Genomic DNA, 12,945 nt, shown 5'->3' with positions numbered 1-12,945 from the left:
AGGTTATTGTTCAATGCATGTTTAATTGATTCAATTGTTTAATTAATTGTTATTTGTAATGGCCAGAAGGTGTTTAATTAGTAGTGGTCTAATTAGTCATGTTCCTTGTTATTTTTGTTTTTAATTTTTATGTCATTAAGTTTGTTTAAAAAATTATATGATTCTCAGGGTTTTTACATTTTATTAAGTGGGTGATATGGTACATTTTAATATTGTTAGTGTCTGACTAGTTTTGTTAGTTATTATTTACCAGTTAAGTTTGTGAGTTGTTCACAATATTATCATGTTATATTGTGCTAGTCTGTTAATATGTAAAAATATTTGTAAAATAAAATCTATTTTCACAAGATTTACTTTATTGAGATTTGTTAAAATTGACTAAATATGTATGTGTGGGACTAATGATATGTATATTATTTTATTTTACAGGAAATATGTAGTCAAAGTATTTTGTTAATTAAGTTAAGTAATTAACAATTGGTTGTTTGTTTATCTAAAATTATAAATTGTTTATATTTGTTAATCATATTACATTATTATATTTTCCTCATGCATAGTATATTTGAAACTTTAGTCTCATTATTTTTTTTATAACCAATATGATATTAATTATGGTATCTAATGCTTTACCATAATAATTTAAATTTTGTATGTAGTGTGTAGTATTAATGTGCCAGAGGTGGATTTGATAAATCTTGTCAGCATGTGTAGCTAAACAGAGAGCATAAATGCTATATTTATTTTTATCATTTTCTTAATTTTTTGTTACAATTTAATGTGTTAAATTAATGTATAATTTATATTTATCTACTTTTATGAATTTATGTGCTTAAATATTTCTACATTACTTTTATAAATTAATAAAATATCTTTTATATTTTATAAACCAACTTGTATATTATTCAGATTATTTGTTAGTTATATATTTATATTACACTGTGATCATCTGTGTTAGGTGTGGCAACTGTATAAAATATTATAATTTTGTTAGCTTATATTTTAGTGATATAAGGGTTTCAGAGTTTGGCATTTATAAGTTATATTTTTGTTGATATTATAGATTGAGTTGGAGGTTGATTTGGAGCTAGGTAGTTGTGTGAGCATTATTGAATATTTTAGACTCATTCCAGGTACGAGTATCCTCCATTCTCTCTTCATTTTAAAATATATTTTCTTCCTCTTCTATTATATTTATCTTATCATATTTTATTTTGTTAAGTTGTACATCTCGTGTATGTGACTTGTTAATTTTTGCTTAGCCATCTTTGATCTCTGTTGTTTCTTAATCTCTTTTGATTCATGTTGCCTATTAGTATACTTGATTTTTCCCATACAATTTTTATTTTATGTACTATTGGCAACACTTTGTAACCATTTGTTATGGGCTCTTAAACTTATCTGTGTGGGTAAATCACAGACGAGACACGTGGAGTTTTTGCTGTCTTTGGTGCTCTAGGCACTAACTCGTATCAATGTTGTGAGTATACTAGCATGTCTCTAGGGTATGAGACATGATTAGGATCATCATCATTTTATTTATTTGTGGAAATGTTTTATACATTTCATTTTATTCTTCCCGTGGATAACCGGGGAAGGAACTGTTTGCACTGTACTTTGCTTGGTGTTTACTAGCGAGCAGAGATTTTATAAGATGCCCTTATTAGTACCCACCTTACTTGTTCTCAGCCATTTCTTTGATTTTGTTTGGATTAGTTTGTTCCTTGATTCTAAATAATTACTGTCATATTACTCATCTTTTTGGCTAATTATTAAAATCAAATAATTATTTTGCTTTACTATTTAATGATATATTCGTACTGGGCATTTGGCTCACTCGTATTTATTTCTTTCCACAGGTAGTCAGGGGTAAAGTGGGGGTGTGATGAGTGCTGCCCAGATTTTAACTTGTTTATCTAGTTGAAAATAAAGTCAAGAACATGTTTTATTCCATATTATTTTGTATCTTGTTAGAGAACTTTATTTTGGATCTTTTGAACTTTTGTTAGTTTAATAAATTATATTTAACTTGTTTTTACTTCCATTAATAAAAGGCTTAGCTTGTGTAGCATCTACTTGTTTAAGTGGGGTGTTACAAAAGGGGTATTGATACTTATTGATTTCAAGATGCTCTTCGAGAGAAATAGGGTAATCTGGAAAGGTAGAATTAACGATGTCCGTCTTGAGTTTGCTGGAAAATTTGGGAGTGTTTTTTGTCTTGGTGCTTGAACTTTTGGTGTTTGGGTGGGAAAATGAAAACAAAGAAGGATTTGAATGTTTATATAGGCACCCCAAAAGAAACGATTGGGTACCAAAAATCCTTCCCGGTCATTTTTGAACCAACGACCCAGATGAAAATGGTTGAGATTTTATGGCCACAATGAGATCATGGATAAATGTGTAGGACGGCTGTCCACTTCAATGAGTTCACAGTTCCCCCACGATGTTGCCACGTGGCCGGACGAATCCGAGAAAAGACAGAAGGAGAATCCTAGGGTTTTCATTCCAAAATGGGCCAAGTTTTATATCTATCGACCGACCGATGGACCGGTCGAAAAACAGAGACATGTTAGCTGTAGGTCCAATAAGGCCCATCAAGGCTTTGGGCCAAAAGCCCACACAGCTCAAAGGCCGAAGGCTCACTTAGCCTCTCACCAGGTGTTTAGAGTACGGAATCGAAACAGCTACCCCACATCACTCCTCCAACATTCAACCAGAATCTTCTCATAACAAGATGAACTTTAATTACATGTTTGAGTATAAATATCCCTAGAAATATATGATACAAGATGACTCAATACACTCTCAAAAACTCTCTCTGTAATCTTGTATTCTAAAACCTATATGCATCCAGATTACCGATTCTCACACTAGAGGTGAATCGGGAAAACAATCCATTACATTTTTTTCCTTTTCAGGTCTAATCCGAAGGCTGTTTTTGAATGACCGAAAGTCGTTCTTCTATGCGAAAAAAATCTGGACATAACACTAAGCTTTCATTAAACTGTTGAAGATACATACTGAAACTTCACCGAAGATTATAAGATGCAGGCCGTTGCACACTAATCTATTCTCTAAATTAATATTGCAAAGGTTTAATTTACCATTTTCAAATTGTAAGCCTAATTAATTTTGCAAAGGTTTAATTTACCATGTTAAAATTTTAAGCCTAATTTACAAATGGGGTCTTAATGTTGGCATAAAATCTGATCCATTACATATATAGCTAGACAGAGACAAATAATATATTTCATTTGGCAAATAAAAGAAAACAATAGTATACCTATTACATTGTCGAAAATTAAGGGTTCTTGCAAATGTACCCGTACTTTTTATTACATGTATCACAATTATGAAACAAATTATATCAAAACTAATCTTCCACTTCCTCCCTTTCTCTTGGAACTGCACCGAATTTATTCACCAAAATTTCCACAACTACTGGAACCAAGTCCTTACAAGGAACAGCCTTTTTGTAGATTTCTCCCAAATGTGAGTCGCTTCCAATTCTGCCTCCCAAGTACACGTCTGCACCTTCACAAGGCTTCCCATTTTCGTCCCTTGCCATGCAACCCAAGAATCCAATATCAGCAACTTGAACTTGTCCACATGTATTTGGGCATCCTGTCCAGTGCATTCGAACAGGCCGTGTCACGGATACTAGTCTCCCCACGTCTTCAGTCACTTGGAGAGCCCGGGCCTTGGTCTCAATTATGGCTTGTCCACAAAACTGATTGCCAGTACAAGCTACTAATCCTTTTAACAGAATGTGTGGCTCTGGTAAGAACCTTTCCTTCAAAAGAGGCTCGTTGAGCAAAGCATCGAGCTTTGAGTTTTCAATATTTGGGATGATGATGTTTTGCTCGACAGTGAGACGGAGTTCACCTGATCCGTACTCGTCTGCTAATCGAGCTAGCTCATCCATGTCGTTCGCTTGAACACGTCCTACTGGAATATGAAGGCCTACAAAACTAAAGCCCTCTTGTTTTTGTGGGTGGACGCCAAGATAGTCTCTCCTCTCCCATTGTGTTTGAACCAAGTCTTCGGAAGATGATCTCTCTAGCTCTTTCTGGGGCATTCTCTTCACAACTTCTGATCGAAATCCCTCTACACCCTGCAGTTCCACAATGCACAAGTTTTATGGCAAATAAATTTATCTTTTATGTTTATTCTAAGGTCTGATGTGCCTCATTTAAGGACAAAAGGAGTTAAAATGATTACTAAGAAATCACTGCTTACCAGTTCATCGATTAGCCACATCATTCTAGTTTTCTGTCTGTTCCCTCTTGTTCCGAGATCTCTGTATGCCTCTAATACTGCCTTACACAATGAGATCACATCATCTGCTGGAACCCAGGCATCAAGTGGAATGGCCTCAGCACATCTTTTGGGGCTAAAAAATCCACCCACTAACAAATTGAACCCAAATCTGCCATTCTTTATGGCAGGCATGTAAGCAAGATCATTAATGTGGGGATGCTCGTAAAGATCATGTGAACCGATAACACACACATTCCATTTTCTAGGCCTGTTATGTTCAGAAAATGACTGTTAATGTCAACTTTAAAAATGTATATATATTTTTTTAATTCTTATGTTTAGATTTTAAAAATAAATTAAAATATGAACAATAAAAAGTACCAAGAGATTTTTGAATCTTACAAGTTAGTGAAGTCTGTATTTCCACGGGAATTAGCAGTGATGAATTGGGATAGCAAGTTTGTATAAGGCCTTGTATCAACAATCTCATCCGGGTCAATTCCTGCAAGTGGATTCCCAACCGGATTTCTCACATTGTCCATTCCACTCTGCAAACTTGTCAAGCCAACCGCGTCAAGGCCCTTTAGTATTTCTGGCACATCAGGCAGAACAACACCGCGAATTTGCCAGTTTTGTCTAGTGGTAACATCAGCACAGCCCTCCTTTCCATATTGCCTTATGACACTAGCAAGGTATCGAGTTTGTGCACTTGTTGTAACTCCATTTGGTAGCTTCAATCTCATCATAAATCTACCATCTGAGCACACCAAATAAAGACAATTTAGAGGAAGAAAAAGGCGAAGATGTGCCATTTTATGATAAATCCAACCAACACAATTTAGGGGTACCGGAAAACCACAAAATCTAAATAAAAAATTAAATAATGATGTATTCTTTGAAGGAGCTTGGTTTTGCTATCCGAAAAGTACTAACAGCGCAGCTTGTTACTCGCTTGCCTTCCAAATAAGCGTAATCATACTCTAAATTAGAGATCCTTGTAATCTCAAACATATTCATGATTTGTACAAAAACACTAAACATGAAACCAAGATATAAAATCAACAAGGGGAGAAAATTAAAAATCTCGAAACCTCAATAGGAAATATTTGCCTAGTGATTAATACAACACTAAGCTTCTGAAAACAAAATATTAATTTTGAGGCTGTAAAAACTTACACTGCTGCTTTCTCCTGTGGAAGAGACCAAGCCACTTAAGCCTGACATCAATATCATCCTTAGTAGCTTTCAAGTTATCAAGATCTTCAATAGGAATCTTGGCAAGATCTTCAACACCATTTTCAATAAACAACTTCATAGGTTCACTCTCAATCTTAACTTTTTCTTGAGGATTAATACCTTTCCTAAACTTCTCCTTCAAAATCCAATAACCTTCTCTTTGTTCCACTCTAGGTTCCAGCCTTTCGACACCGTCGACAACCACAGAAGGCACAGGAACAGCAGTTTGAGCAGGAGGTGTTGCATGTACCCTAGTGTTCTTGCTGTAAAAGCTTGTGTTTTGTAGCATTGGAGGTGCCAAGAACTTGACTGAAAAAGATGACATCTTGTTGGATGATGATCAGGGGTGATTTTAGTGCTGCAGCCGGAGAGAGTGGTGGTGTGTGATGGCTGAGAGAGGAGGTGATGACCATTTTGTAGATAGAAATATGAGGTTTGCTGGACTTTGGTGATTGCCAAAGGGCAGTTGTGTGTTTTTGTGTTTGTGAGGTGTAAAATGTGATTTTTTTGGTTTGGAAATGGTGAAATTTGTGAAAAGACAAAATGATACTCCCTCCTCCGTCCCAAATAATGTTTTTCGTTTTAACTTTTATATTATTTATGATAAATAATTGATTATTAATTTATTTTTAATTTATAAGATCAAATATAATTATTAATGATTTTATTAGATTCTTACTTATAACTACTTAATAAAACAAAAATATTATATTTAATATTAATATGAAATTAAAAATATCAATAATAAAAAATATACATCGACAAACATATATAATATAAACGGGAAAAATATTTAAAGATGGAGGAGTATCATAATTGGGTTTGGGCAATTGTGAGAGGCGGTCGTATAATGTTTCTGGTTGTGGGCCAAGTTTAAATTATTTAAAATTAAATGAAATTGAATATTTAAGTGTAAAGGCCTGAAATATTTGATAATGGGTTATTTTCGGGTTAAGCTATTTATGTTCGGTTTATTTTTATCAATAAATCGGATTACTAATCAGGTCGTAAAATTATGTTTGCTCATAAACACATGCTAAGCAATGTAATTTATAATTTTGAAATATTCTGATTTTTTTAGTTATTGTGAAGGCGAGAGTCTACCATTAAGAAGTGTTGCCCAATCAAAACAAGCCAAAAATATATAAATTTGTGATTATTATGTGTTTATGGGGGCATCTATACTATATTATAATAATCGAAATGAGATATTACTTGGTATGCCTTTTTTTTTGTTGTTTTGGTTATCCGCGTGACCGTCAGATTTTTTTAATCAAGTAATCAGAACCGTTAGATTCAATTATTAAAAGAATATATATAACTAAAGCTCCCATATTCGAACCCGCAAACAACAAATATTTATATATATATACAGTACTAAAACTCTCAGGTTGGAAGCCTACCAACATCTTGGAACCCTACAAACATCCAATATTTATATTATTATCTATACACTACCCAAAATTCAAGTTAGGATCTCACTAACAACATATATTTATATTATTTAAAAGTATACTAATAAAATAATGATTCAATTTTTTTTATTATAAATTTAAATAATATAAAAGTATTAATAAAAGGCACGGGTTGTAAAGTTATACCATATAAAAACTGTAATTGAAATATTAGTTTGGCAGAAAACAAAAAAATTGGGCGCTGCAAAATTTCATAATTTATAAGTTCATAAAAAATATGAAATAATTAATTTTATTAATAACGATAACAAATAAAAGTTAAAAATATAATGTAATTATATGTAGGGGAATATTTAGATTTACGTAACGGAAAAAGAGTAAATTGACATGAAGCTTCCAACAGACTTGAAATTTGAGTGCATTGGAAAGTGTGGCATGTGAGTGTGCAAAATTTCGCGGCTGCATGAGGGTGTGGTGTGGCTGGATAAGAGTTGAATCACATTTAAATAATGTTCGACTTTGTGACGTGTATACATTAACATTAGTTACTATTATCATACTATTATTTAGGTGTCCCTCTTGGTTTGTTTTTGTCTTTATAAGAATATATATATATACCATTGTTCTGTAGCCACTTCGTAATAACAAGCATGACACTCTTGACTCTTGATAGAGGTTCGGGACAACGTCCCAAAACACAGTAGAGTACTTGTTAATTGTTTTGCTTCGTAACGAAGCATCTTTTTTTTATTTATATATCTATCTCCCCGCACAGAAGTATGAGTTTACAACCTTTGATAGTAAACAGTTACGGAATTTGATCGAAATTTATATAAATTTTTTTTGAATTTTTTATTTGGTTATGAAATTCTTAATATCGGATGTGTCGTGAAAAATTTTCGATGGCATAAAATATTTGTCAGAATCTAAGGAAAAATAAAGAGGAGTCTGCCTCCCCAATCAGCCAAAAGTTAAGGTGGCCCTGAAAAAACAAGGCGCCACACGACCCTTGGTGCCTCAGCCACACGCACTGGTATAGGGATCCATTTGATTTTTTTGCAAGCATACAAGTCTTAGAAATGATACTTCCATTCACGGTACACTCTAGTACGGTGTACGCGGTTCGGATCGGATCGTTTTGGATAAAAGTCGAATCAAATCGCGAATAGCGGTTTTAGAAAATTGTCATCCGCTGCAACCGCATTTGCGGTTGCGGTTAACCACGTCAATCGCGGCTACGAATTTGCTGTTATTGCGGATCGGTTTGCGGTTCAACCACTTACTTTAAAATAATTAATAATTTGTAAAAAAATAAATTCGGAATATTAATACATTCAAGTTTAAGTTACGTGATAAATTTACATTCAAAAATAAAATACAAGTTAATGCTCCATGTGGAGCAAGAATATTAAAAACATACAAAAATATGGAGACAAGAGAAAAGAAAAAAGATAAGGATAAAAAAAATTACATGTTGATTACATTTTCCATTTGTTTAGTTATATATCTTATAATGATTGTGAATATTATGAACGAAGTCTTAACGTTAACCTAAGATTAGTTAATAAATGTGTATACTTATTAATTTATATGATATCAAGTATATTTTTGAAAATATATTTTATTATAAATATATGTTGCGAGTTGCGGTTACGATTTTGCGATTTTCAAGAATTTAAAATCGCATCCAAACCGCTAATGAGCGGTTTTTAAAATTTAAATCCACAACCAACCCGCGTTTCGCGATTATCCACAAAATACGGTTCGATTGCGAGCAGTTCGTCTGTACACCCTAGAGATGCACAAAAGGCCCCCCATGTCGGGTTTTGACCGGGCCTTAAAAAGCCCGGGCTTTGACCGGCCCGGGCTTTTCGGGTTTTGACTTTGACCGGGCCGGGCTTTCCGAAAATATCAGAGTCCGGTTTGGGCTATTGAGGCGGGCCTAACCGGGCTTTTTTCGGGCGTATCGGATCGGGCCGGACTTTTTTTTATTTAAATTGGATCGAGTTTTATTAGAGATTCCGAAGACTACATATGTTAGCCAATAGATCATCGTAAAAATGTATTAGTTTACATGGAATATTTTATGAAAACATTACTTCGTTGAAAATATTTAAGTTCGGCAAGAAATAAACATGTGTATAGAATAATATGTTTTATCATTATTATCCAAATATATATAATATATTTACTATATCTTCTTTCATTATTTATGCAATGAAGTGTATAAATAATATTATTAATCACAAATATGTAAATATATATCTTTCATTATTTATGCAATGAAATATATAAATAATATTATTAATCACAAATATATAAATATATATGTGTTTAAAGTATTATTTATATTTATAGTAAATGTGAATTCATAAATATATAAGAAAATATATTTGAATAATCAGATCGCCCTAAGCCCCGAGCCGGGTTTTGCCTAAAAATATAGGGCCCTTCAAGGCCCTAAGCCCGGACCGGGACCGGGCCGGATTTTGACCGGATCGCGCCGGGCCCGATTTTCGGGCCCGGACTTTTTGTGCATCTCTAAGTACACCCCTACATTATAACTTTAAATTTTGATCCGTACACAATTTAAAGATATACTTTTACATTATCAATTATTGTTTATCAATCCATTTGCCTAGAATTTATTCTTGAGTGCCCTTCCCCAACCATGGTTGGTTGGGATCTATTTCGGAACCAACCCATCTTTCCGCAATGATTCATTGCGGAAGGGCTCCTCACTTCCGCAATGAATCATTGCGGAAGGTCAGAGGGTTCCGCAATGAATCATTGCGGGTAGATCGAAATTACCCTTTTGCCCTTAATACTTCCGCAATGATTCATTGCGGAAGTCGTTAACTGATAAACACAACCAGCGACTGTTAACAGTTTTCATTCGATTAAAACACTAAAAACACATACAACCACACCGATTTCAGGCGATTTCAAGGTTATTTTCAGGCGATTCATTATTCTTCTCCCTCCTCGATTTTCTGAGGTTTGTTTTTCTCACCGTATACACACACACTGTATACACACATATACATACAAACATCAATATACAATTCATATTTTTACCTACCAGGCGACTTGTTAATCAAGATTATCGATCATAGCTGGCTCTATCTCCTCACATTTCACGGTAATTTCTCATCAATTGGATAAAATTTTAATTATTTTTGTACAATTTATTCATTTTATTTGCGATTTTAATTATTTAATTGAATTATTATTGTTGTTAATTTGAATGATTTGAGTTTTGAGCTGTTTGTTTGATTAAAAGGCGTTGTGTTGTTAATTATGTGTAATTAGGTTGTTAATTTTGTTTGCGTGATGTAATTTGAATGTGTAATTATGTTTGAATTGGTTGCGTTTCGAAATGATTAGAAGATGTTATGTGTTGCGTAGGTTTAGCTGAATTTAGTTGAATCGGTTTCGATTATTTCGTATTGTTGAAGAGATTTTTTTTGTTGTTATACGGAGATATTGTTAGCATGATATGGTTCTGTTTTTAGTTGAATTGGTTGCGGTGTTGTGGTGCTATTAGGTTGTTTGAATGATTAGAAGATATTGAGTTATATGTTTCATTTAGCTGAATTGGTTTGGATTGTTGTGTTACACCGGGATATTGTTAGCGTGATAGGATTCGTATGTTTAGTTGAAGTGGTTGCGGTGTTGGTACTGTTAGGTTGTTGAAATAATTGGATGGTATTTGTATTGTTTGTGTGATATTCATTTTTCTAAATGAATTGGTTGCGCTGTTTTGGTACTATTAGGTTATTTGAATGATATAATGTTAACCTGTTATTGTTTGTGTGATATAAATTTGAAAGCTAGTTGTGTCATTTGCACTATTGTGGTACTGTTAAGTTGTTACATTAGAACTGATTAGAAGATATTGATTAGTTTTTGTGTGATTTGATTTTTATGTTTAGCTGAATTAGTTGTGTTGTTGTGGTACTGTCAGGTTGTTAAAATTATTAGAAGATTTCGAGTTATTATTTGTATTATATGATTCTTATACTTAGCTCAATTGGGCTGCTGTTCTGGAACTGATAGTGTTAGGAATATATGTGCATTAGTTTGATGATATGTTTAACAAAACACTTAAGTAGAAATTAAGTGTCTGTAGCCTCAACGGATAAGACCACTTTGGCTATCCGTTGATGGTGTAGCTTTACTTAGAAATAAGTCTAGTGTTGTAGCATATTTCAGTCTCTGTATTTAAGATGTAATTCTTAGAAGTTGAGAGAAACTATGAGTCATGTTGACTACTAGAAGATATGCAGATAGGAAGGCCAATTGTAAATATTTCATGCCTTGTAATTTTGTATAAATGAAGTGGTATCAACGGATGACTTAAAGACCTTCAACGGATGAGAAGCTAAGCTTCAACGGATGTCTCTAAAGCTTCAACGGATAACATCCTTCAACGGATGAGTGCATCAACGGATGAAAGCTTCAACGGATGTTCTGTTGATTAACCGTTGATAAGTGGTAGTTGTACCTACAAACAGAGGCACGTGGGTGAACAGAGATAACTGAAATGTGGCAGCCTAATTTCAGGAACATCAGAAAAAGCAGCCGTTCTACTCTAGTATAAAGAGACATTAAGTCAACAAAGTACTGGAGTGAACTGGAGAAGAAACAAGTGGAGATCTTACTTTATTATTTTATATATCCTTGTCTTCACTTGTAAACTTGGTAATACATAAACCAAGTAGTAGCTAGTAATTAGATAAGAATTTTTCCAGAGCTGTTTAGAAAAATCTTGAGAGAAAAATTATCTAGTTTGTACTAGGATGCAGCTGTGATCAAATTCTTAGATCACAGAATTTCTGAAATACCATCTCTGGTGGAACAACAAATCCACCAGAAAATTTTTTAAAGGTTTATTGTGTTCTTTACATTTGTGTTTGAATATATATCTGTCTGTATCAGCTTAAAGCAATTCACACACTTGTTCATCTTGAACACACAGTCTTTATAAACTGCTCAAAACTTGAAAAGTTTTGAGATTTACATTCAACCCCCCTTCTGTAAATCTCATTGTTAGTTCTCTAGAAATAACAATTGGTATCAGAGCAGGCTCTTGACAAACAAAGAGTTTAAAGATCTTGGAATCTAACAAAGATGAGTAAGAAGGATATTGGAGTAAAAATCCCAGTTCTTGACAGAGACAGTTATCACCACTGGAAGGTGAAAATGCACCTTCATCTACTCTCCCAAGATGAAGGTTATGTAAACTGTATTGAGAATGGTCCTCACATTCCCCACAAAGTAGCCACAGTTGCTACGGCCACAATTGCTGTTGGTCAATCCATTCCAAAACCTAGAGCAGAATGGACAATGGAAGACACAGAAGAAGTCCACAAGGATAAGAAGGCTATGAACATTTTGTTTAATGGTCTTGACAAGGATATGTTTGATAATGTGATAAATTGCTCAACTGCCAAAGAGGTTTGGGACACAGTTCAGCTGTTGTGTGAAGGTACAGAACAAGTAAAAGAGAACAAGATGCAGCTTCTCATTCAACAGTATGAGTATTTTCATTTTGAAGAAAATGAATCTTTAAATGACACATTTAACAGATTCCAAAAGCTGTTGAATGGATTGAAGCTGTATGGTAGAGTGTACCAAGTGAAGGATTCAAATCTTAAATTCTTAAGATCCTTGCCAAAGGAATGGAAACCCATGACTGTCTCCTTAAGAAACTCTTAGGATTATAAGGACTTCACTCTTGAAAGATTATATGGAATCTTGAAGACTTATGAACTAGAGTTGGAGAGGATGAGGTATTGGAGAAGGGGAGAAAGAAAGGAAGTTCAGTTGCATTGGTAGCTGAAAATGAGAGGGAATGCAGACAAGAAACTGTGAGATCTACATCAAACTCCAAAGATGGTACAAGATATCAGGAATCAAGCAAAGGAAAAGAGCAAGTTGCTGAGAATGAAGACAACTCCAGTCAAGATGACTCTGATAGTGTTGATGAGCATCTTGCATTTCTGTCCAGGAGATTTGCAAAGATGAAGTTTAA

The 12,945-nt window shown here is 33.9% G+C and overlaps 1 protein-coding gene across 1 annotated transcript; it reads right to left on the bottom strand.

The window, feature by feature from the left end:
* Positions 1-3,224: 3,224 nt before the first annotated feature.
* LOC141667642 (ferredoxin--nitrite reductase, chloroplastic) lies at positions 3,225-5,926 on the bottom strand. Its single transcript, XM_074474213.1, has 4 exons — positions 5,434-5,926; positions 4,660-5,014; positions 4,237-4,525; positions 3,225-4,111 (listed from the first exon to the last, which is right to left on the bottom strand). Exons 1-4 carry the CDS (start codon positions 5,816-5,818, stop codon positions 3,371-3,373), a joined length of 1,770 nt encoding a protein of 589 aa, XP_074330314.1. The 5' UTR covers positions 5,819-5,926; the 3' UTR covers positions 3,225-3,370.
* Positions 5,927-12,945: the final 7,019 nt, after the last annotated feature.

Source organism: Apium graveolens, chromosome 1 (genome assembly GCF_009905375.1).
Source record: "Apium graveolens cultivar Ventura chromosome 1, ASM990537v1, whole genome shotgun sequence".
Classification (NCBI taxonomy): Eukaryota; Viridiplantae; Streptophyta; class Magnoliopsida; order Apiales; family Apiaceae; genus Apium; species Apium graveolens.
Note: the sequence above shows the minus strand (reverse complement) of the source record. Positions and strands in the feature narration are given on the sequence as shown.

Coding starts and splice junctions, on each gene's coding strand:
- LOC141667642 (XM_074474213.1), bottom strand. CDS start 5,818: ATGTCATCTTTTTCAGTCAAGTTCTTGGCACCTCCAATGCTACAAAAC. Junction 5,015..5,433: donor CCACAGGAGAAAGCAGCAGT/GTAAGTTTTTAC, acceptor TGGTGTGCTCAG/ATGGTAGATTTATGATGAGA. Junction 4,526..4,659: donor AATACAGACTTCACTAACTT/GTAAGATTCAAA, acceptor TGAACATAACAG/GCCTAGAAAATGGAATGTGT.